The 25649-nt window shown below is 41.9% G+C and overlaps 1 protein-coding gene across 2 annotated transcripts in view; it reads right to left on the bottom strand.

Annotated features, from left to right (window-relative positions):
* Positions 1-25403, bottom strand: part of znf423 (zinc finger protein 423) — a 203660-nt gene extending 178257 nt beyond the window's left edge. Inside the window, exon 1 of one of the 2 annotated variants that reach the window (XM_080437953.1) lies at positions 24233-25403. In XM_080437953.1, coding sequence (XP_080294079.1) covers positions 24233-24272 — 40 coding nt within the window. In that variant the 5' untranslated portion in view covers positions 24273-25403. The remainder of the gene's footprint in view (positions 1-24232) is intronic. The other variant, XM_080437954.1, reaches the window with a different exon arrangement.
* Between the last annotated feature and the right edge of the window lie 246 nt (positions 25404-25649).

The raw sequence follows: 25649 nt of genomic DNA on the forward strand, positions 1-25649 counted from the left end.
CAGTGACAGAAACACGGTGTGTGTGTGTGTGTGTGTGTGTGTGTGTGTGTGTGTGTGTGTGTGTGTGTGTGTGTGTGTGTGTGTGTGTGTTGTTGGGCACAAAGCAAAGCAAACAGGGAGCTACTGTGAAGCCCAGGAGTGCAAGCAGATACAAGCCAATGCACCTACTCTCTCTCTCTCTCACATGCACATATGCATACACACTGAACAATTAATCTCTCTAAAAACATGCATAATGAACTGTTCTCCAAGTCGTGGCAATGTTCAATCTTCCTGCCTCTACTAACCCATGGGATTGTGTGTGTTTGTGCCGTGTGTGTGCCGTGTGTGTGCCGTGTGTGTGCCGTGTGTGTGTGTGTGTGTGTGTGTGTGTGTGTGTGTGTGTGTGTGTGTGTGTGTGTGTGTGTGTGTGCGTGCGCGTGCGCGCGCTCTCTAAGACTTGCTTGTGCTGAGGTCAGACAGAGGTATAAGGTTTTGACCTCATCTGCTCTTCTTCTGTGTGTAAACATGAACACTGTAGAGGACAGCACAATGGGAGCATAAGTCCAGTGTTTATAGCAGAGAATGTTTTAATCCAACTCTATTAGTGTGTGTGTGTGTGTGTGTGTGTGTGTGTGTGTGTGTGTGTGTGTGTGTGTGTGTGTGTGTGTGTGTGTGTGTGTGTGTGTGTGTGTGTGTGTGTGTGTGTGTGTGTGTGTTGTTAACTCTTGTCTCTGCTATATGGACAGCATCACAACCACTTGGTGCCTGAACACAAAGTCAATGCATACGTCAAAAGGATAACATGCCATTATCCACTGCCATAAACACGCGCGTGCACAGTACAAATACACACACACACACACACACAGATTAATAATGGCTAATCACTGTAAAATGTACAGTGAACATGTATTGTGAATTTGTGATGTGAGGTGTGTTAACGTAGAGAGGAGAGGAATATAATAACAGCCAGAAGAGGGTTAAGTTGGGTCTTGCATCATGATGTTCTGATAAACAAATATTTACACAGTTGCCAGTGTCATTAATCATATAGCTGCACATACATACCTGCACATACATAGCTGCGCAAGCGCACGCACGCACGCGCACACACACACACACACACACACACACACACACACACAGCTCAATGATCCACCTCTCCCTCGCTTGTTGTGCAAGTCTACACTACAGCATTCAGTCTCGTTATCCATCCATTCCTCCACTGCACTCTTTTTGTCTCCCACACATCTCTCCATCTCTCCCCAGATCCTCCCTTGCAACCCGTACCCCTCATCCCCCATCCTTCTACCCTTTGTCTAAATCGCTGTCTCTCTCCCCCCATCCCTGCCTGCAGATATACTCTCTCTGTAAAAAAAAAAAGCTTTGTCTTTTTTTCCCCAATACACAAGACGAGCACGCACGCACGCACACACACACACACACTATCAGGGCCACTTATTCCCCTGGCTGCCTTAGTTCTCTGGCGTCCCTGCTTCTCTTTGACAAACGGGTCACCGTGGCCAATCATGCGTTGGCCAGAGGGGCCCAGGGAGGCGGGATGTGGGTCAGTGCAGCCAATGATAGGCTGGCTCTGTGCCCAGAGGGGAGGGGCAAGTGACAATTGCCGCTGGACAGGAGTCAAGGAGTGTGATTGTCGTTCGCCGACAGTCTCTCCAGTTTTCTGTGTCCCCGTAATCTCTCGCTCTCTCTCTCTCTCTCAATTCCTCCTCCCCCTCTCTCTCTTCCTCTTTCCTCCTCCCGGCCTCTCTCTTTCTTTCCATTTCCCCCATCTCTCGCCATCTTTATCATACTCACTCCTTCCCTCTCTCACACTCTCTCTCATCCTAGACATTCTTCCTCTTTTTTCTGAGGTCCCCTCACCTTCTCCCTCCCCATTTCACCCCAACCCACTTTCATCAACCATCCCCTCCCTGATTCCGGAGGGACCCTCTCATTGGCTGTCCTCTCATTCCCTACGGGGTGACTCTGCGACGCCACTGGCCAAGAGTTGATGCCAATCGCAATCACCAGCCCCCTGCCCCCCGGGAGCCCCCAACTTCAATGGGCTGCCCTCAAACACACACACACACACACACACACACGCGCGCGCGCGCGCGCGCGCGCGCGCTTCTATCCAGGGGCCGGGGACAGAAGCTGATTAACCAAATACTTTTATCAGCAGTGAAACCGCGCTCTCTGCTTGCCTGCCTTCTGACACAAAACAGCCTTAAAACACATAACACACACACACACATGTACACACACACATGGCAAGCACTGTGCCATTTGTCAGAAGCACCAGGCGAGCGTATGTGGAGTAGGACGTGTGTGCGTGCGTGCGTTTGTGTGTGTGGAGAGGCAGACGCAACAGAGGGCTTAGATGGATGGCAAAGAGAAAGAACAACAACCACAACAACACAAAGCCTGTCGGATAAGGTCCGTCACGCTCTCTATCTCTTTTTCCTGACCCCCAGCCCCCCACCCACCCGGTCTTCTCTTCGTTCCTCACACAGTAAATTCCTCAGTGCTAATTTAACTCTGAGAATGTTAAAATGGACCCAAATGGCTTCTCAATGGTCCTCCCTGAGCCCCCTCCTCTCCCATTTCCTCCCTCTGTTTCCGATTCCTTCGTCAGCGCCGGTCACTCCGCTCTTCCTCTCTTGCTTTTCCTGTCTTTTGTTTATCTTAGTCTTTCTCTGTCACTCCTCTGTTGTTCTCCGCACTCACTCATTCTTCTTTTTCCTTCCAGCTCCAGTGTCCCTGTTCATTTGTTTTTCTAGCAGCTGTCCTCACTGTGTACAGGTCTGTACAGGTCATGGCAGACCTGTCCCCATCCTGTTTGTCCTCTCCATTCAGATTTCAATTTAAAGAACGTCATTAGAAGAGATAATGCTCACATTGTCAAAGCAAACATATAAATCTTCAGGTAATAACACAAGTATTATTCAATACATAATTGCAATTTAGTAATAATTGCAATAATTGCGTTCAGCAGACGCTCTAAGCAGAGCAACTTGCAAAGTGCAATATCGGAGTAACAGCATGAACCCTTGTTGTTAACAAATACTATAACAAGGTAAAAAGCAGTTAAGTAAATAGAGTGCAAAGAAAATGTTATTCTACAAACTAACTAGGATAGCTGGTAAACATAAAATACATTTGTCTAAAATACATTTGAACAAATAGCATACTTAGCATCTATCAACAAGCAAACAAACAGCATACATCTATAACACAACTAACTGTATGTAAATAGACGAGAAGTGCTAATACAAAAAAATTAGTGCTAGGGGTGAGGTGGAGACTGATTATATCTTTGTTATTAAAAAAACAACAATTACAACACTAATAATAATGACAATACGTGTATAAACAACATAAAATCAAAGAGCCAGAAAGAAGGAAAAGCACAACGATAATAATAATGAACACTAACTCTCTCTCTCTCTCTCTCTCTCTGTTGTACTTTTTATGAGCTGTGCTAGGCAATCAAAACACCTCTTATGTAAATAGTTCATTGAAGATCTTCTGACTGAGAGCATTAATAGAACAGAGACACAACATGAATTATGAACTATTACACTTTTTACCCTTTTAAAAAGACTGCACTATGTGTGAGCCTCTTAAAGTCTCTTAAGTTTTCCTCTCCGTTCTTCCTTCGCTGCCTTTGCTAACAATACCACACACACCAAGAGCTGCTTATCAACTCACAACAAATCCACCTCTCTCAACACCAAGACAGTGTGGATCACACACACACACACACACACACACACACACACACACACACACACACACACACACACACACACACACACACACACACACACACACACACACACACACACACACACACACACACACACACACACACACACACACACACACACACACACACACACACACACACACACATGATGTTCAGGGCCAAACAACACAGCTTGAGATTAAAGAGCCTCTCTGAACTGACATGTTTTTCAGTCTGTCAGAGAGTGGGGGTAAGAGAGACAACCGAGGAGAGGAGAGGAGGAGGAGAGGAGAGGAGAGGAGGGCATTGAGGGGATGGGAAGAGCAGCAAGGAGACAACAGAAGGAGGAAATTCAAGGAGAGGTGAAGTGAGGCAAGGAGAGGAGAAAAGCGGAGTGGAGCAGAGAGGAGGACAGGACAGGACAGGAGAGGAGAGGAGAGGAGGAGAGAGGATTCCTCTGGAGTACCTCCACTCTGGGGAAGGTTCCCAAAATAACTGAGCTAAAAGTTCCACCAACATCCTAGACAGATACAACGCGTGAGCATGCACACACACACACACACACACACACGCACACACACTTTAAGTCAGACGCCAACACAAATTAACATTTGATAAAAGTGATGGAAGATATTGTACCAAGCATACCCTAACTAGATCCAGAAGGATGCAAACGCATGCAAAAGCACACGCACACACACACACACACACACACACACACACACACACACACACACACGACAAAAAGACTAGAGGGTGGAGGAGTGAGTGGGGTGGAGTGATACTTAATTGCCTTCTCTTGTAGTACAGGCTGGGGAGTGCTTTTGACTGGAGACTCCAATTTCACGCTACGGCATTATTTAGCTTGATACAAACTTGATTAGGCATTAGAGAGAGAGAGGGGGAGAGAGAGAGAGAAGGAGAAAGGGAGATGAATTTAGAGAGAAAAAGAGAGAGCTTTGTGTCATGCAGCGGCGCTGGCGGACGGATTAACTCACTAGTCACGCTCCTTCTGGGAGTAACAAGACACATACATACATACATGCACGCATACACACACGCGCGCGCACGCACACACATCCTTGGAGCATAGCTCGTTGTTTGTTTGTTTGTTTATTTGCTTTGGTGAGGAAGCATCATCTAACATCTTATCCCAAACACAAATACACTCAGGGCATGACTCCCCAACCAGACCCATCATGTAGAAGACCTGGGTTATTGAAATCAAGAGGACCCAATAGATGTTTCTCACCCAACAGCAAGACAACATTGCTATTCCTTCACACATCAATGTTTTTTTCTTCTTCTATATTTTGAGTTTAGGGTTAGCAATGAGGTCTGCAATGAGGTGGAGGGTCAGGTAAAATGTAGGGTTGGATTTAGATTCAGCATCTTAGTCAAAAGCTTTGTAGTTTGGTCAGAGTGTAACAACCGCTCTAATAGTTCCCCAATGCTTCCTGATAAAGTGTTCAATAAGTTGAAGTTGCCTGGCAACAAAACACTATTCCAGCCTGCGAGTAGACTTTTGGCTAATATTGCTTAGCAACAGAATTTTAGCTTGTGAGTAGACTTTTGGCTAAAAGTGCCTAGCAACAGAATTTTGTTCTAATATGAAAGAAAGAAAAATAATACTATAGAAATATAGATACTACTACTAGACATTCTAATAAACATGATGACCTCTCAGCATGGCAGCATTTACACATAAGAAATGTGTGGGCATTCCTCCTCGCTTCTTACCATATAAATTGGCAACATTCACAACAGACAACTTTGAGATGCATATTTCATAATTTTGTAGATTTTGTGACTTGCTTTTCTCTATGTCAGAACATATGAAATCGATCAGAAATCAGAAGAGGAGAGCAGAGGAGAGGAAGCTGGTCCCCTGACTTCTTATCAACTCTATCAATGCAAGACAGGCAAGGCCTCAGCCTTTCTGCACAAACCAACACACATACATACCTTATTCACCTTGCAATCTCCTATTCTCTTTCTGTTCTGCCTCCATCTCTGCCTCTCTACTTCTCCCTATGCTCTCTCCCTCTCTCTCTCTCTTTGTCTCTCCCTCCGGCTCCTTCTCAGACTTTTTCCCTCGTTCCATTTCACATTCTGTCCTGCTAGATACAGACATAAAGCATTTATTATACAGGAGAGAAACATGAGAGACAACTTGTTTAAGGTTTTCACCTTCAACTTTATCTCCCCTCCACTGCCTTTCTGGATGATATGAAAATAACTGGATACAAATGTGAAACTTTATGTCATTCTGTGGTTTTGCCAGGATCCTTCCGGAAGTTGATAATACAGAGAGACAAGGGGCGTACAGATGGTGCAGGGGCAAAGTACCTGCCCGGAATGAGTATATCTGAGGCTTGATTTAGGCTCAAACCTTTCGAAAAACGTTTCAGGGACATAAACAATATGATATTAAATATATATATATATTTTTTAATTCATGGTGTAGTCCCTTTAAAATATTTATAGTATGTTTCAGACTTTGTATGTGGCTGCATGCGTCTTTACTCTGAATCTAGCTTGGCTACCGGAAAGGCTTGCCGGCAGTGTTTCAGTATTACATTTAGGCATTTAGCAGACGCTCTTATCCAGAGCGACTTACAAGTGTTTATTGAACTCTAGTCAATAAACAAGGTAAGGGCAACATTATGACAACACAAACAATCGCACAGGTCAGAAGATGTACATCCACAACAGCAGAAGGAAATTAAACAAATGCACCTGGGGGTGCAAACCATGCCCAAACCAACATTCCTTGTTCCACGTCAATCAGCTGGTCCCCTGACTTCTTATCAACTCTATCAATCCAAGGCAAGGCCTCAGCATTTTAACATGGGATTGGGAAGCAGTAGCACAAATCAAACCCTCTCACCTTGAAATCTCCTATTCTCTTTTAGTTTTCCCTCCATCTCTGCCTTTCTGCGTCTCCCTGTGCTCTCCGTCTGTCTCTCTCCCTCCGGTCTTTAACTTGCTCCTTCTCATAGGGGTGCGGACAAAAATCGATTCACGTAAGAATCGCAATTCTTATCTTCTACGATTCTGCATCGATTTACAACCTCCAAAAATCTATTTTCAAAAACGTTTATTTTTTTATAGTATAAAATTTCTCCTCAGCATGCGCAGGTCTAAACCTACCAAGTGTATTTATGTAACAGCATTTTAATTTCTTGCATTACTTTACACTATTACACTAGTCACTGAAAACTATTTTTTTTAAACTGCTAAAAATATATATATTTTATATATGCATGCGCATGTTTAGCATGTATCTATGTTTGTTTGTACCTTTTGTCTTGGGTTTGCATAATCTTTTACACACTCTGCTTTCATGTCACACTGCCTTTCTTAGCACACAGCACACATTTTGGCCGATAGTAATAAAAGTAATAAATTGACAGTATCCTTCAGACTTGGCATGTGGGCGTACGTACGTGTCTTTACTCTGCATCTAGCCCTACTACCTGCAAGGCTTACCAGCAGTGTTTCAGCAAAAAATACACAGGTCAGAAGACCTACATCCACCGCAGCAAAAGATCATTTTCAAATGCACCTGGGGGTGCAAACCCTGCCCACACCAACATCCCTTGCGCTTTGTCTCTCGGTCGTGACCTTGATATTTGACATTTTTGGCCCACAACGTAATCATCTCTTCTGTGCAGGCTGCTGATCATTCCCACTTAGTTTGATGCAAATCTGCCCATCTGTACTCAAGTTAACAACAAAAAACTCACAGAAACAGACAGGATTACTATAACCTGCCAAGTATTACTGTGGACAGACACAAAAAATATTTAGTGTCGAATATGATTTCAATATCCAGATGTCCACACTGAAAGTCAAACTCCTCGAAAAAACAATTTCTTTGGTTTTACCTTTTTTTAGTGGTTCACATAGTCATTGTCAACTTAAAAAACAGTTGAAATGAAAATTATGATCAATCAAACATTTAGAGCATATGCATCTTTGGCCATAATGGGGACATACTATAGATAAGTCCCATCTTAAGTACTTTCTCTCAAACAAAAATGTAATGTGTGATTACATCGGCAGGTACTAACAATTTCAACCAAAAATATAATGACAACGGAGCTACTGTATGATTTATTATGCTAGACACCAAATTTCATTCAAATGAATGGCCGGCCATGCTTGTGTGCCATCTTCAGTTCTTTGTACCTTATTTGATGCTACTCTGTTGAATGTAAATGGCAAACAACCTTTTGTTCTAACGCTAAACAGTAACATATGTTTCTGAAAACGTTTGAGGTGAGAAATAGGCAATGCAGTAACATAAACTTGATTCAGCACTGCCTAGTTTGATATTTGTTTAAATTTGTGAATTGATGTAACATTCAGTCTGGTCCTCATAGACGGATACAGGACGTTCAACTGAAACTCCGGGTGTGTGTGTGTGTGTGTGTGTGTGTGTGTGTGTGTGTGTGTGTGTGTGTGTGTGTGTGTGTGTGTGTGTGTGTGTGTGTGTGTGTGTGTGTGTGTGTGTCTCTCTCTCTCCTCAGCAGGGGGTCCTTGCCTTTTGACTGAGGAGGTGAATGAAAAGAAGCCTGATAAACCCACTGAAGACTCCCAGCACTAAATAGAAGCATTGGTACAGGGAGGCCTTGTACAAAAGGCCAGTTGAGTGGCCTATATAAAGAAACACAATGCAAACAGCTTGTTCTGTCTGAGAGGTCATGCTCTGAGGAAGACACGCAATAGTCTGGACCAGTGATGAATGCTTGGGGGTGGGGACCGCGCTTCTACACAGACACACAGACACACAAACACACACACACACACACACATACCTAAAAATGAAAAAGAGAAAGAAAAAGGGGACATGTGGCTTTAAATCAATTATCAGCGTTGACACAAAAAGACCATACCACATCATACCACATAGATACCGGTATTGTAATAATAAAAGATGTATTACATGAATCTATCATATACTGTATTCATATATATATAACAATAACACTGGAACATATTGCGAAGAGACAGAGAGAGCCAGAGAGAAAGAGAAAGTGTGCATGTGTGTGTGTATTTGAGAGAAATAGAGATAAGGGGGGGGGGGGGGGAATAATGATAAACATACAGTATATTATAATATATATTAACACCATCAGGTTTAGTGGTGTCTGCAGTAAAAGGAACAGATGAAAGGTACACAGCCATGAGAATAGAATAGAATAGCATAAAAAAAGAATAGAATAGCTGTGGTAGCAACGACTTTGTTGAGAATGTCCTGGTGTGCTCACTGCTTACTCAGTACAGCTAAAATGAAAATATATTTTACAAGATAAATCTTTCAGGAGGAAGTGTCCACATAACCAGAATAATTCTGTTTGTAGCAAAATGATTTATCAGGAGAACTGACTAGTCCAATGACCTTTGACCTGGTCTAGAAGTCAAGCCCAGGGGTTAAGGGGTCAGACCAGGATGCAGTACGTACAGACACACACACACACAACTCCCCGATGATTCCCTTTCATCAGTAGTGCAAAAAAGACAGCGCTTGTGTGTGTGCGTGCGTGCGTGCGTGCGTACGTGTGAGTATGTGCATGTGTGTGCCAGAGAGGGAAGGAGGTAGGGTGGTCCAAAAAATATATTATGCATCAGCCAGGTGTGCTGAGGGGCGCTGCTAATTGCCCCCGCCGCTAATGTTTAATGTACAGAACAGGATAGAGGGAGGGAGGAGAGAAGGGGTGATAGAGGGAGCAGGGATAGAGAAGGGGTACAGAGACGGAGGAAGAAAGAGGGGAGAGATTGGTGTGGTGGAATTGGCAAATAACAAATAACTAGAAATACTTCACCTCCACCAACCAGTTGCACTTTACATCCATGTCTGTCCAGAGGCAGACTCATAACATATCGTTGCTGTCGGGCAGAAATATTGTATCTCCGTATTTTCCGTTTTTCGGGAATGGCTCACAGAAATCAGCCTGTTATAGCACCAACATGAGCCCGATTTGAAAAATGTGGGGTGGCATTTCTTCCTTGGCCTAGTGGGAATGTGCGTGCAAAGTTTTACGGCAATCGGACGCTGTGTTCATTATTTGAGGCATTTTGTTCAAAACGGGCCACTCCTCCATTTTAGCTATATAATTTATGTAGCAACATAAGTTTTTCTGAAAACTGATTTAGATGGCATTCTTAGAATAGGTATACATGGGTTAAAATGATTTCAAAGTAATAATAAAAAGAAACGGTTTTGGACCCACCCGACAGCGATGATATAATATATGTAATGCATACTTTGAAGGAATTTAATGAACACGTTTTGAGAGGTCACAGTGACCTTGACCTTTGACCACCAAATTCTAATCAGTTCATCCTTGAGTCCTGGTGGACGTTTATTCCAGAGTCAATGGAATTCCCTCCAGACTACCTCACTGAGAAAAACACCAAGTACCTGACCATCGTGTACTTTAATGGAGATGTGTCGCTCACATGGCATGTCGCTACTGTAGGCCATATACGCTGTACATTCATGCATCTAACGGTGTCTTCGATCAGACCGCTGTAGTAAATTCAGAACACTGCTGCTCTAATCCTTACTAAGACCAAGAAAGTGGATCATATTACTCCACTTCTCAGATCCTTACCCTGGCTTCCTGTCTGTCTGTCAAAGAATTGATTTTAGAACACTACTATTGGTTTATAAAGCACTGAATGACAGCCCAAGTATATTTCTGACAGTTACGTTATGAACCATCCAGACCTCTCAGGTCATCTGGGACAGGTCTGTTTTCTGAACCCAGAGTCCAAACTAAACATAGAGAAGCAGCATTCTGTTTTTATGCGCCACATATCTGGAACAAACTCATAGAAAACTGCAGGTCTGCCACTGCTCAATGTTTGTTTCAATCAAAGCTGAAGACTGTTCTGTTTGCTGCTGCCTTTTGTTGAGTCTTTTGATTCATTTTTTCAGCTGCACTGTAACTTTAACTGTAACTTTAGTTTTGTTTTATTTAAGCTAATAATTTATTATGAGTTTATTTAATTGTATTCAAATTTAGGTTTATAATGCATTTCTTTTGCACTTTGTCTTAATGCTCTTAATGCATTTGTTCCGTAAGCACTTTTTTTAATGACGTCATCTTTATTTGTTTAAGTTTCATGTTTTGTTTCTCTTATGTTGCTCTGTTTTAACTGAATTGTTTTATTTTGTGTTATTGTACAGCACCTTGTAACTGTGTTTTTGCTTTATAAATAAATTAAAGAAATTTCATTTCTTACTTACCTGTTATTTAATGTACACTATAATAAAATTGCCCATATCCATACAGTAAAGTCATGATATTAGCATAATACAGACTTATAGTTCTTATAAGTCCTATAATGACTGAAGGGATAGTGAAAGAAGAATAAAGTGGGTGAAAAAAGAACAGAGGAATGTGGAAATAAAGATGGATGAGGGTGGAGGAGAGAGGAGGCACAGTGAGGACATTGCACGTTGTGTCAGGTCACTGTAGCCATGGACAATTCTGGTCAAGTCAAAGTGTTAATTTAATTTAGTGCAATGGTTTTTGAATGCATCATGATTTTACTTAATTAAATACATGAATAAGCAAGTAAAAAAAAAAATTATGTGACCATATACTGTAAGATTCACCCGCTGAATTGTTAACATGTGTCCAAAATAGTACATGAATACCCATTTTACCATCAGCAGCACTGGCCCAACTAAATATTTCTCCAGAATCCTGCAGGTTCCTTTCGATTGATTATGCACATTTCCTCATATTTCGCCATAAATTGAAATCTGTTTTTCATCAAGTACAATTTTCATTCACATTTGCTACATTCTGAAATAACAGAAAGGTTTCAAAACAAAGCTAAATGTAATCTGAATTCTGATAGAGAAAGGAAAACACCATATTTGATGCAACCGACAACATCCATTCTTTTAATATACACCACAGGATACAGGCACTGAAACAAACACTGCAAGCAATACATTATGATCCTCAATGTAGACATACCGTAATAACAAACACACCAAACTTAACCCTAACCCCAGAGAGGATCATCTTCTCTGGGTCCGATGAGGAAGATTTGTGTGTGTGTGTGTGTGTGTGTGTGTGTGTGTGTGTGTGTGTGCATCTGTGTCCAGAGTGAGGGGAGTGTGTTAAGGTCCAGTGAGCTTCTAGCTGATAAACCAGGCTAGCTAAGCTTCTACAGTGGCACAGTCCTGGCCCATGATGCCCTGTTCACACACATTCCCCCTCTCTCTCTCTCTCTCACACACACACACACACACACACACACACACACACACACACACACACACACACACACACACACACACACACACACACACACACACACACACACACACACACACACACACACACACACACACACACACACACACACACACACACACACACACACACACACACACACACACACACACACACACACACACACACACACACACAAGGCCGGCCGCTGATAAGCAGTCGTCGCTGGCACACACACATCTTTCTGGGGGAGCTCACCCTGCCTGGGTAGTGGGTATATGGATGGATTTACACACACACAAACACACAAGTATGCATAAGCTTCTGGATGAGCGTGTGACAAAAAATGCCTACCACATGATGAAGCACTCCCATCCACTCTTGCCCACGCACACACGTGTGTGTATGTGTGCACACACATCCACACACCGACATTTGCATTGTATATTTCCAGTGAAGGACTGCTTCTATACCTGGATTTGACATCAGTTCAGAACACTAAATCTTGTGTCACAGAATACATTATTCTATATGGAGGCTGTCCCTGGGGTTTTCCCCAGGCTTAGGTGGCAACACCGCTGCTAGGTTGGGTTACCAGTAAGGATGGGGATGTGATGAATCTCAAGGACCACACAGAAACACTCAAGAAGCCGAAATAAGATTACGGTAACCCTCACAACAGTGGTTCCCAAACAGTGGGTCGGGGCCCATTTACGGGTCACAGGCCCATTTTCATGGGTCCTGAGTAAATATCCCTTTATTTTTCGTTTTCTACATTTGATTTTTCATTATTATTATTTCAAAAGATTTCAAAAAATGTATTTAAAAAAAAAGAAACATGATTTCAAAACAAATATTTTTTTTATAAATTTTTAACTAATTTCATGAATACATAAAAACAAAACAAAGAAATACATAAATTATAAAATAAAAACAAAAGAATAGCGTTGTGAGCTTGTAGATCGGCTATTTTCACTCGTTTGGGTCCTGGCCTGGGCATACATAAAATGTCTCTTTTGGGTCTCAAGCTAAAAAGTTCTCGTTGCTGTATGTCGGGAAGAAACCTTGCATTTCCATATTTCAACTTTTTATGTTTTTCTTTTCCCCCGAAATTAATACCCTACTTTGTCAATGACAGTGTCACGCAAATAAAGTAGCAATAATCGCTGCTACTTTTGTAAGCTCGAGTTGCAGCACATGCGACTTGTGAGCTTGTAGATCTTTGCCATTTTAGACGCATTTTGAAAGTGAAAGTGGTTCATTCTGTCTGTTGGGGTTTTGAATATTTAAAGGCATACTAGGTAACGTTTTCAACAAAACTAAAGTTAAATTGTATATCTTTTGTGAGTGGCAAAAGTTTCACAACACCCACTCCATGAATTTCACACCCGGAAGCCTTTTATTTATATATTTTATATTGAACGTGGACTGGGGGGACTTTCCCGGGGAAATGACGTCATCTGGCCGGAAAACGGAGGTGGAAATGCACTGGTTTCCTGTTTGGCCAGGAACTACCGCAACGGTTTCCTGTTTGGCCAGGAACTATCGCGCAAATAACAAAAAGGAACCTCACGCTGATTTTAAGAGAATGTAGGATTAGAAGATCGAAAAATAACAGAAAAAGAAAGCACAGCTCATGGTAACTAATGCTCCACTGGCTAAGAGAAACGATCCGTAGATAGTATAAAACAATTAAAAAAACGCTATTTGAAACGCTTCCGGTTTCCGGTGAAAACGAATGGAATTCTGGGTAATCGAGGACCACGGAAATTGTATGCAGTGACGGTAGTGACCAGCAGAGGTTGCTAAAAATAGTTAGTTGTGAATTTGCATTGTACAACTTTAACCAATCAAAAGTATTAAAAAGTAGATAATAACTGTCATTGGTTCATTGGAATTTGAGACACAGGTACTTTTTTTTTTTTTTTCTAAAGAGTAACAGTTTTGGACAAGGTTTCCCCTGTCAGCGCTAAAGTGATTTACATTAGATAAGGACAGGGACCATAGAGACTGAATTTGAAACTCTCCTTCAAGAGAATTTTAAATAATTCTTAATGCACCATAATTAAATAGCCACAAAGTGGAACTTATGATCTAAGGGGCTGTGTCCACCAAGGCGTTTTTCCCTGAGCGTATCATAGGTTTTGAATTGTTTTCTGGAAACAAACCCAAAATGCTGGAAACGCCAGCAGTGTGACGAGGCACTGCTCGTCTATTCTGTGTTACGTGTTCACGTTTAGCTCCACAGAGCTTAGAAGAGCAGCTTACATTTCCAGCTGTGAAAAAAAAAAGCTTTGGTGTACACACGACCTAAGGGTGGCGCTAGAGAAAAGGTCATGAGGTCACCAATATCAGTAGGGTTCATCCTGCAATTTGCCCATTAGATTATGAGCTATCTGGTGTGCAAAGCTGATATTTTGGCCTGAAAGGGGTGCTGGAGGAAAGGTCATAGAGTCTATCAAATGGTTAGCGTTCATCATCCAAGGGTGGTGCACAGAGTAAATTCCATGGCAATTCAGCTAGTAGTTTTCAAGATATCTTGTTTTGTGTGCTGGCTGAGTGTTCTCAGGCAAGGAAAAGAAAAACCTTCAATTCTACTCAATTATTTTCTGTTGTACTCAGTTTTCAAGAATGCAGTAAATTGTTTCTAATTGAGCACAGTCCAATGTCCCATTATACGTAAAAAATAGTACCACTGAGCTTCCCCAATCGCCAATTACATTAGCTTGTTTTGTTTCAATAAAAATAAAACAAACAGCTACCAAAAACACAAATCCACCCCCTGCAGAGGAGTCAATGGAATTTCTAACAAAGCTCACAGAGAAGCCATTTAATGGTTCAGCAAACCTTAATGCAAAGCCAATAGAAGCTTTCATACAGGGCTAAGTCAGTGAGGCTCTATGCATACTGATTGTGGTGATGTGAGGAAGACGGCATTTACAGTTGCATAAAACAATGTTAATTAAATAACTATTTTATTTATTTATTTTACCTTTCACAACGCAAGTTTGGGACTCCATTGTATAAAGAAAAGCAACACGATAGGCCACTAATTTCTCTGAACAAGTGCTCAGATACACATACACACACTGTCAATGGGCCTCATTCACTAAGCTGTTTGTAAGTTGTGTGTAAGTGTGTATAAAGTGGTGTGTATACTCTTTAAGCACAATCTGACGTGTGATTCATGAAGGGAGTATACAGCCTTGAGAAAGCCTTGTGAAACGCGTTCACGAGTAGGTGATTTGCATTGTTCAACGCCCCATTTAACACTGAAAACACTGCTATCCGATTATGGACCAGAGCTTTATTGATTACTGAGGGGAAATTCGTCTTTTGGATTAACATATCACTGTCCTACGTCGGAATGGGGAATGGATCTGGTCTGGACACAGCTAGATTTCATCCATACTGTATCCTCTTCAGATGGTAAGACTTATTAGGCTATTGTGTAGCTTTCATGTGATCAATATAATATAAATTAACACTGCAACATTGGAGGCGCGTCTGTTGCCTCCTGTGACATGATAAGTCTATTTTCATCATTACGCGAAACTGTGGCCGACACTGACAAAGACCCTGAGGGACCTAATAATTCAGCTCTAAATGCAACAAAGAAAAAAAAAATGTATCATGTCTATAATATATATCCAAGCAATAGATCGTTAAAATAAAAAATAAATCTGGTGTGCTGACAAATGTTGGGCACATATATATTTTATTTGAGACTTGGCACTATTATTGATTTTGCATGAAGCATACGGCATTCTAATAACATGAAAGGTTTGAGGCATAAAAGTCTGCTCCCGAGCAGACGTGAATGTGAGTGTACGTCCGCCAAACTTCAGGGACAAAAAAAGATTGATGAATCAGACTCTGAACGTGGAAAGTTGCGGAAATGCGCATACATACAAAATATGTGCGGACCCGAGCTTAGTGAATGAGGCCCAATCTCTCTCACTGCATTCCCAGAGCGCTATGGTAGGTCACTCTGTGAGTTTTATAAGAACCAGTCGCCCAGTGAAAGTTCCTGTGCTCTGCCAAAGGGTGACAATAAAACTATTCTAATGGTAAAGCCAGATGAGGAGGAGTGAGACAGAGGAGCGAGAAAGAGCCAGAAGAGAAAGATAGGGAGTGAGGGGGAGAGAGAGAGAGAGAGAGAGAGAGAGAGAGCGTAAAAGAGAGCAGAGATAGCAGGGATTAACTGTTCTACTATACAGATGTGGATACACATTACACACACACGTACACATACACACACACACACTCTCTCTCTCACACACACACACACACACACACACACAATTTCTCACACAGATGTGCACACAAGGGAGACATCATTATGGATACTGTTATAAAATACGAGCTCATACCAAGCTAAAACAGGGTATTGGTATCAGGTATCACCTGATTTCTTTCACCTATAGAAGGATGTCAGATGTTTTTTGAGAAAGGGGTCTATAAGTAATTCATGTCCCAAGAGCCTATACTAACAGACACACTGTATTGTATGCTGTTCAGTCATATGAAACAGTGGTTAGTGGTATTAGAGTGACATGACTGCTTGCGGGCCCTCTAGTGACATGCTTTCATCATTATTGTTTATAATCATTAGTCTCAATTTGGCTTTTTTATGTATTGATGTATTGACCTACATAGTAAAATTCTCAGTGCTAATTCATCCATTTGTAACTCCAAGAGTATACAAAATTAATGTAACGAAATGGACCCGTAACTGAGTTAAATTAACACTGAGGATTTTACTGTGTACACTACAATTCAAAAAGGCTGCTTGCCTTTTACCTTGCCCACACAGAGCACTCCTAGAAAAAAATATACCAGAGCCAGCCAGAGAGATTCCCTTGTTCAAAATGAGTGACCAAACATACATTTCTGAGTTAAAGTGCCCTCCTGATGTGCCGGTAACCTTTGTCAAGACTGACCAGGAAGAAAAAAAATAAACACTACCAGTGACCTTTACCTTAGGCCAGGCAAGATGTTCCAGCAAGACTTTACCACCAGAACCTGACCGATGCGATGCCCTTTTTTAGGAGAGTCCTAGAGTAGACCAACTATTATCAATGTATTGACAAAAAGTGCAACATTTTGCAATTGGAAAAACCTTTTGTTTTTGACTAACGTTTTTATTTGAGAACATTTAATTGCATAGGCAAAAACATTAATGCAAATAAACAAAAATACGTTTTTGATAGATACAAATATTAAGTAAACATAATTTAACTTTTATTATACAATGAACAAGCAAACAAGTACATACAAAATAAACACATGAACTGAATGTAATTTTATTTAACAACTTGAATATTTTAAATGTTCAAAAATAGCCAATCTACATGCTCAAAACACATTGCAACGTGATTCGTTGTGAGCTTGTAGATCTGCTATTGTTGAAAAGAAATTAAAACTACACATCAGCTGCATAATTGCTGATATCGATGACGTCAAAAAAGTCAAATAATGGCCGATATATGGGCCTGACCGTTATTTTGGTCTGGCTCGATTTATCACTGCCCTATGTACAAATCAAGTTCGATTGTTTTTTCTACAGGTGTGGGGGGAAATTAACTTGAATGCCAAGGTATGCAAGGTATTACTGCTGCTACAATGTCTGAGGAAACCAGAACAAAATATTTTTTACTCTCATGTACCCGTACACAAGAATCTATTCAGTAACAAAATTATTATTTTAATAATTAATATTACCCTGCTTCCATTCTGTCTAAAAACACATGGAATACCAAGTTTGCCCAGAGCATCGATATAAAAACAAACAGAATAAATCACTCCCTAAAACATATACTGTATTTATCTTAACAGCACCTTGGTGTTAAAGTAACTTTTTTTCCCTTCAGATTAATATACTGCCTCCAGTTGCCTTCAGTTCTTTAGTATTTCATTAGTTAAGCATGTTATCCTCAGGAACACTGCAGAGAGAATAACAACTAAACCTGAGAAAAATCCACTGAGATTCATTCAAATGTCACACAATTCATTTGAGACTTTAAAGAGCATTCCTGAGCAACACACCATGAGCCTAGCCATCTAGATGGGTCATATGACATGCTAAGATGCAGTGTATATCAAATCTGAAACAAATGATTACAGACTTTAATTATCTTTGCCACAAAGGGTACAGTATACATTTTTAAGACTGCTTTTCTGAAACTGAACTGCCTATAAAAAATACTATATTTATGCTACCAAAGATATTAATAATTGTTATTTAAATATAACTTTGTTGAGCACATAACATAGCTCTCATTGCGCACGTAGAGTTATGTCCTGTCAATGTTTCTTTCTTTAGGGTGGGGGGATTCTAAAAGTCTATCTATCTAGGTATGTAACCCTAGTAACAATTTGACAAGAATTCAACCAGGGGATTCGAGCCAAGATCTCCTCATAATGCTGAGAGAGAGAGAGAGAAAGTTTAAATGTCATTAGCCAGGAAGATCCCAGTTCAACACTCCTCCAGACAATGCCCCCTAACCCCTCCTTCCTCCTCCTTCAGGTCAAAGGGCTCATTTGGCTCTATTGACTGTAAACCACACTCTAATAAGCAAACCAAATAAAATTATAGAAAGTAGCGCTCCTTCTCTCCCTCCCTCTCCTCCGTCTCCCTCCCTGTCATGTGCGCTCAACTCCCGCTTAATGTCCTGCAAATGAAGCGGATTTATTAATGTGTAATTAAGTAATAATCATCGCTACATAATGCATGAGAGACACAAGGGGCCGTGAGAGCGGAGAGAATGAGAGAGAGAGAGAGAGAATGAGGGAGAGAGAGATAGGATGTGCAGACTGGCTGTTTAAGCGAACAGAGTAGAGCTTCGCCGCCTCGCTAAAGACACACATTAAAAAGGGATTAATCCTCAGAAATAATATTTTGATAAGAGAAGAGCTGCCCTCACTCGCTCTTTTTTCTCTCCTCACAACCCCTCCTCCTCCTCTTCTCTCACCCCCTCAGCTGGTTACACAGCCCATCATAGTACCATTAGCCAGAGTTCAATTAACCGACTGCAATTAGTAACGTCCCCCCACCGGAGGCCTAATTGTTGTAAAGGCTCATCCGCTCAAGACACAGGAACTGACTGGCGATGGCCCCGAAAGAGGAAGCAGCGCGAGTGATTCGCACAACGTTTGTACGGCATACAATTTGATCAAAGGTCAACCACTTAAACCCTAATATACTTCAATTGACCGGGGTCCCCCAGGGCCAGGGGTCTATACTTGGTCCCTTCCTTTTTTCTCCTCTAGTCTACACCAAGTCTCTTTTGATGACAAATCGTTGATTTAAAAGCTTGAGCTTTTAGATCTGTTATTTTTGCCATTCTCCGCCAACTGTTCCCCTTTTATGACATGCCTAGAACAGGGACCTTAGGGTTCATATGGTTAATCTGTGAAGTTTGTGGAACAAGAGGCATGCATGCATAGTACATGCTGAAGCCTATTCAAGGCTTTTATTCAAATCTAAAACATGAGATGGGTGAGGTGGGATTCCGTGCTGTTTTGCTGTTGCGCTGGCATGCCTGGTTTGCCACAGAGCCAGCCAGTCAGAGTTGGGTGAGCAGGTGAAAGACAGGAGAACATGAAAACACAGATAATCCCCCGGTGAACCCCACCTCGCTCTGCCCTCCTGCTCTCCCTCCTCACACTATCCCTTCATCCTTCCCTTCATGTGTTTCTCCCTCTGCCCACTCGCCTGCCGTGTTGCCATTCTGTTGCCATGACCCCTCTTCTCCTCCACCCCTATCCACCAGTCTCGCCTTTGCCCCTCTCTCCTTGTCCCCCTCTCCATCTCCAGGTCTCTTCTCCTCCGTCCCACACTCCCTCTTTCCCCAATGCAGAGTTTTGCCAAACTGTCAGTGGGACAAGGTGTGGAGAGGAGATAGCAACACGCCATCTTTACACATGTACGTGTGTGCGTTGTGTGTGTGTGCTGCACAAGCTAGTCTAACATTAGCTGGGGATATACCACTTTTGCTCGACACCATAACCCCCCCCCCCAAAATACACACACACATAGTAGTAGCTCACTCGGCTCAGTTTTTCTCCGCTCTGCTTCACTTGGTTGCCTGACTAAAGCTAAGCTCTGGTTATCCTGGCTGCTGGGACCATGCTGCCTGGCTGACACGCACGCACGCACACACACACACACACACACACACACACACACACACACACACACAAACACACAGGGAATGGATGCACATGATGCATGCAAAAACAAACACAAAAGACGTATATCTTACAAACAAAAAGACACATTTGCACGCACAAATACACTAACACACACACACACACACAATAGCAGTGACGATTCATGAATCCATAGCTGCTAGTTTGACATGGTCTGCAACATTTAATCAAACTATCTGATTTCATCAATTATATAAAATAAAAAAATGATTTTAATAATATATAATCGATTGGGGGGGGGGGGGTATTTTATTTTGCTGGTGAAAGTTACCAGAGTGCATATGGTGTGTGATATGAAATGTAAGCTTATCATATAAACACAATAATATATTTTTGTTAACATCATTGTCTGTCTTCCATCCTATGTTCAAGGGCTTCTGGAGAAACTTTTCAGTTGATCATCAATTCAGCTTCGTGGGGAGGGGACCGTCCATATATGGGGGATTTATTTTTTGTGTACCTAATTATTAGTAATTATTTCTAGGCTTGCATACTCGTGATATCTATAATGGTCATTTTAATATACACACAATACACAGACATACACTCTATGTTGTTTGTATGTCTTTAAATCTAACTTAAATGGACCACCAGCAGGGCTGTAATAGTTAATCTGACTAACTGATTATGTTCATTAGTTGATATGTACAAACAACTGTTTGATTTGATTGATCAAAAAAGTTATCAATAGAATAATCACTAACAAAATAATTAAATTACAGCCCTATTTGACACCATTAACAAGCAGCAAATGAAGACCTATATGACTGGTCAGTCACAATATTGCTTATTCTTAGTGAATACATAACTACACTTCTAGAATATGACTGCCATAAACACAGATGCGTCCATTCAGTCATCAAAAAGTCATGACCAGCCATCACATCATCATATCACGGTTTAAAATGATTAAGACGTTTTTCCACTACAGATACAGACAGATATGTACTTTTATTGATTCAGAATTTCAGTGGTTGATGAGGAAAAACTGTACACCGACTCTCTAGGACAGTAACTTTCCAAATTGAATAGCCCTGCCGTTAAAGCCACTGGCACTGAAATAATTAATTTCAATATTAATGTAACAGCACTTTTCTTGTTGTCCAGCCATTCCAATTATTGGATTTATAAACCTCTTAACATCAGTCTAGGGTACCTCACTTTGCTGATGTCCTCTATACTGCATTCATTGTAACTGTAGACTCAACACACCACAGTTCTCTCCCAAGCACGATGCACAGCATGTCACGCAGCGCATTACTGTGAAATTGTCATAATTTCTTTCACTACTGTATTATTATATTTCCACTACTTAAATTGTCGCAGAGATTATGTTTATCTGAAATCAATAGCACAGAACAGAGGCAATCAAACATTTTCATGTCAAGGACCTTCAAATTGATATGTATTAATTTTGGCCACGGACCCCCATTTGAAAATAGTCCCCCAGGTCTGCTATTCAAAAATAGCAGATCTAAAAGCTCACAACATGTCTCATTTATTAGCTTGCAGATTAGCTATTGTCGAATAACCGGAAAAAATGTAATCGGGCTGAAGTGTTTAAAACTGTTGCTCATTTTGTTGGGGACCCCCTGGACCCCCCTCAAGGCCCCCTGAACCCCCACTTTGAGAACCACTGGCACAGAATAAAGAGCTAAAATGGGCTTGTGGAACCGATAGACACACCAGGCCAGTTAAAGGCTTTATCAACTGGCCTATGGGCCAGAGGGGGCTCAAACATACTGTTGGGCCACCAGGCCAGTGTTTGTCGAGCCCTGTGATACCAGGAGGAGGCTAGCAGTGTGTTGCCGAGTAGAACAAATACAGTTCAGACAGAGACAGAAATTACAGGAGCTTCATAAGTTATCCACAGAAAACCTTACATTCTCTGCATTTCACAGCCAATTATAATAAATCATCCGTTAGATGTACACAAAAGTAACGGCTATCAATACACACAAAGAAAAGATTTGGCTGTGTATCAACAATTAAATGATGTGATCCGTCGATACTTTGGAGACATGCTGTATATCAAATCATCAAAAAGGCATTTCTAGATATTATGCCAGTGGTCTGTGTAGACTCAGAGTAGAGGGAAGATGGGAGACAGAGGGAATAGTGTATGTGTCAAAGTCAAACATGACATTGCATGTGCTTTAGCCAGCGGCGCTACAAGCCCCATCTCCAGGACGCTTTAAACATAAGAAGAAATGGACCAACCCGATAGCCAAATGGTTACGGGCTCCTACCACATGGGCTCTAATTCCTGACAGCGAGTCCCTGGTTCGATTCCCCGCCGGATAGACCATTTGCATCATGTCACTCCCCAGCTTCCTGTCTCTCTACACTGTACCAAATGTGTGTCAAATAAAAGTTCAAGAAATCCAAAGAAATAAGAGAGGGCACATTTATTACTTGTTATGACTAATATATGCTCTTTAATTGACGCTCAAATAGTCACTTATCAATGACACATCCTCCTCACAGTTTATGTCAGGTAAATATCAAACAGAAGATTGTATTTTTTTAAATGTATATAATATATAATTTGTTTAAGTCAATGTAAAATCTAATTCAAATCAAATACCCAAATTGTTTTGGTCAAACCGAGTGGCCTCACTGAAATTTTCCAACACCGTGATTTATTGGTATCTAGAGACCACAGTGTCACGGACACATCCACTACAAATAGATTGTGCAAACTAAAATAACAACACACTAACAATTCTTCTTGTTTGTCTTCTTTTGCCCTGCAGAGTATGTGATTACAAATTGCCATGACCTTGACATGGTCAAAAACATTGAAATCATCCTAAAATAGTTACGAGTCCATTTGGTCACACTTGAACACTCTCAGGGTTACTAATGGATAAATTAGCACTGAGGATTTTACAGTGAATTAAAATCACAGTATTCATTCTTGCAGGTAAAGATTGACCACATACTTGAGAGGTAAAAGGCCTACATTGTGGAACAACTGGGGGAGGGGATGCGATGATGGTCAGGACCACATGGTGGTCAGCCAGCCTCGTTGCCCATCTGGGTCCCATAAAGGAAATCTGGGGGCCAGGGGCCACCACATGCCAACATGCATGATGCCCATTCAGCCATACAGTGTAATGGATACCACCTTATGCTATAGGGTGAATGACATGTCCATGTCCAAACACTTGAAAACTTTGAGGTTTTATGAAGAGGTGAAAATAAAACAAACATGGACTTTTCTGGAATTTATGCAAAAAAGAATTCCTGTGTGGTGAGATGCTACACATGCATGCTCAATGTTGCATAACAGATACCACAACAGCACCTTAATTCAGAGCAGAGAGCAAAACTCACTCTAATTGTCAGAATAAAAATGTTTTTTTGAAATTTGGGAGAAGAAAATATTAGAAAATGATGACATGACATATATGCATACCCCCCATAAGTGTGGAATATTGGCTTTAATTAAGAGCTTACAAATACAGTGTTTTTGAATAAGCTTAGAATTAGACAAATATAAATAAGTGTGATACAAAAACCCACCCTGAGCTTCAGAAATGACACATGAATGAATAGAAGATGATAGAGAAAAGTAAATAATTAGAGTGCCAAGTGTCCAACATTGAGGGTCAAATGGTCTAATTTCTAGACCCAAAAAGCATATTTATACCAGTTCAGGAGCAGAACTACAATTCATCAGAACAGGAGAATAATGTCCCATCATCACATCGCATCATTAGCCAAATGAACATGGCAACAACAACAACTTGGGGGAATGAAGTCATTAAAGGAAAAAGCACAACACCTGGTGACTAATTGCAAACAATTAGTAGACCAGTAGACAGTAAAATTAAACGAGTAAACTAATTGTTACGCAAGAATGAATAGATTCCTTTCCCCTCGGTTGTGTTTAATTACAATTTAAACTGATGGATTGATAATCCAATGTTTGAAAATGTCATTCAAGGCGCCGGAGTCTTATTGGTCATGTTTCTATCCCCAGTAGCCTAGTGAGTTTAGGAAGAGGATCTCTTACCTTTGACGGAGCGCGGTTTGGCTTGTTTTCGTCTCGACATCTCTTCTGGTCTCGAACCGTGTTATGATCTGCTCGTTCTGTCCTGTTTGTTCTGCCTTCAGCGAATCATACAGATGGACACACGGGTTTGTTGTTTTTTTTATTTATTTTTGTCTTCTCTACTTCTTCGCCTGTTGCAATGCGGCAACTTGAGTCGCTGTGTTGCAGCGAGAGAGCCGATAGTCCAGCGAAATCACAGAAGCAGAAGTAACACTTTGATACAGGGAGAGGAGACTATCTAAGTTGAGCGTCTGTATATCTGTCTGTCTGTCTGTCTGTCTGTCGGGGTCAACCTGTAGAATAGCCCCGGAATAACTTCCAGATCGATGTGTTTTCTCCCTCAAGAGAGCCGCTCCGCGACGCCGACAGCTCTTTTGTTTCCTTTGGCCGAAGATCAGCGCGACTCTGTCAGTTAGAGCCGTCCGTCCGTCCCGAGTGTTATCAGTACCACGGTACTGATGGGTGGATCGATGGATGGATTGGTGGGTGGGTGCCGCCGGGTCCGGTGCCGTCCGATCAGCCCCAGTACAGACTACGTGACAGCCTGGGTGATCTAGTCGGAGGCGATGGAAGATTTCTTCGGAAATGTGGAAACGTGATTTCTTCCGCTCTCCTCGCGTCTTCCTCGCATGGGCTTTTTGTTGGAGCAGTTATTCGGAACTATTTCAGTATTTGTTTTTTTTTTCACCGATCCAGGCGAACCGCACTGACCGAACCAACCAGCCTCTCGTGTTCCGTCCCGCTATTCTATACAAGGTGGTGGTGTTCTGGTGGTGGTGGCATGGGCATTGCAATCTTCCCCTGCATCTCCACCTCCCCCGAGGGGAATAGCCTTTTAATACCCCCGCTTTCTTTTAATATTTCCTATTGCCCCGGCAGCGGTATTATTGGTATAACCTAATATTGATACTGTCTAACCCCTTCGCTAGCCTCTGTCTCCCTGCTTTTTCTTTGTCCTGACTCTGGCTACCAGTCTCCCTCCTCCTCTGCTTGCCTCTGCTGGCGGGGCTGCGGCGCAGACACACATAATAAAGCCAAGGCAGGCAGTGCTGTGCTTGGCTGGAAATGTAGCCGCGTCCCAGCAGGGGGATGTGAGAGAAGGGTCCCGGCGGGGGAGCGCTCTGATCCCGCAGGGAGCAGCTCGGCACAGCCCGGGTTGGCTGAAGCAGAGGCAAGAGAGGCAGGCAGGCGAAGACAGGGGCCAGAGTTAGACAACAGCACCTAGCCATGGCCGACCGGCGCAACTACAACTGGGATTTCAGAGAATATACAGAAACCGGGAGAGAGAGAGAGAGAGAGAGGGGTAGAAGAGAAAATATGGAGCTGGAACTATGTGATATATGCTATACTGTTAACCACTTAAACCCCATATGGTTGA

This window comes from Gymnoscopelus braueri, assembly GCF_963280865.1.
Source record: "Gymnoscopelus braueri genome assembly, chromosome: 9".
Taxonomy (NCBI): Eukaryota; Metazoa; Chordata; class Actinopteri; order Myctophiformes; family Myctophidae; genus Gymnoscopelus; species Gymnoscopelus braueri.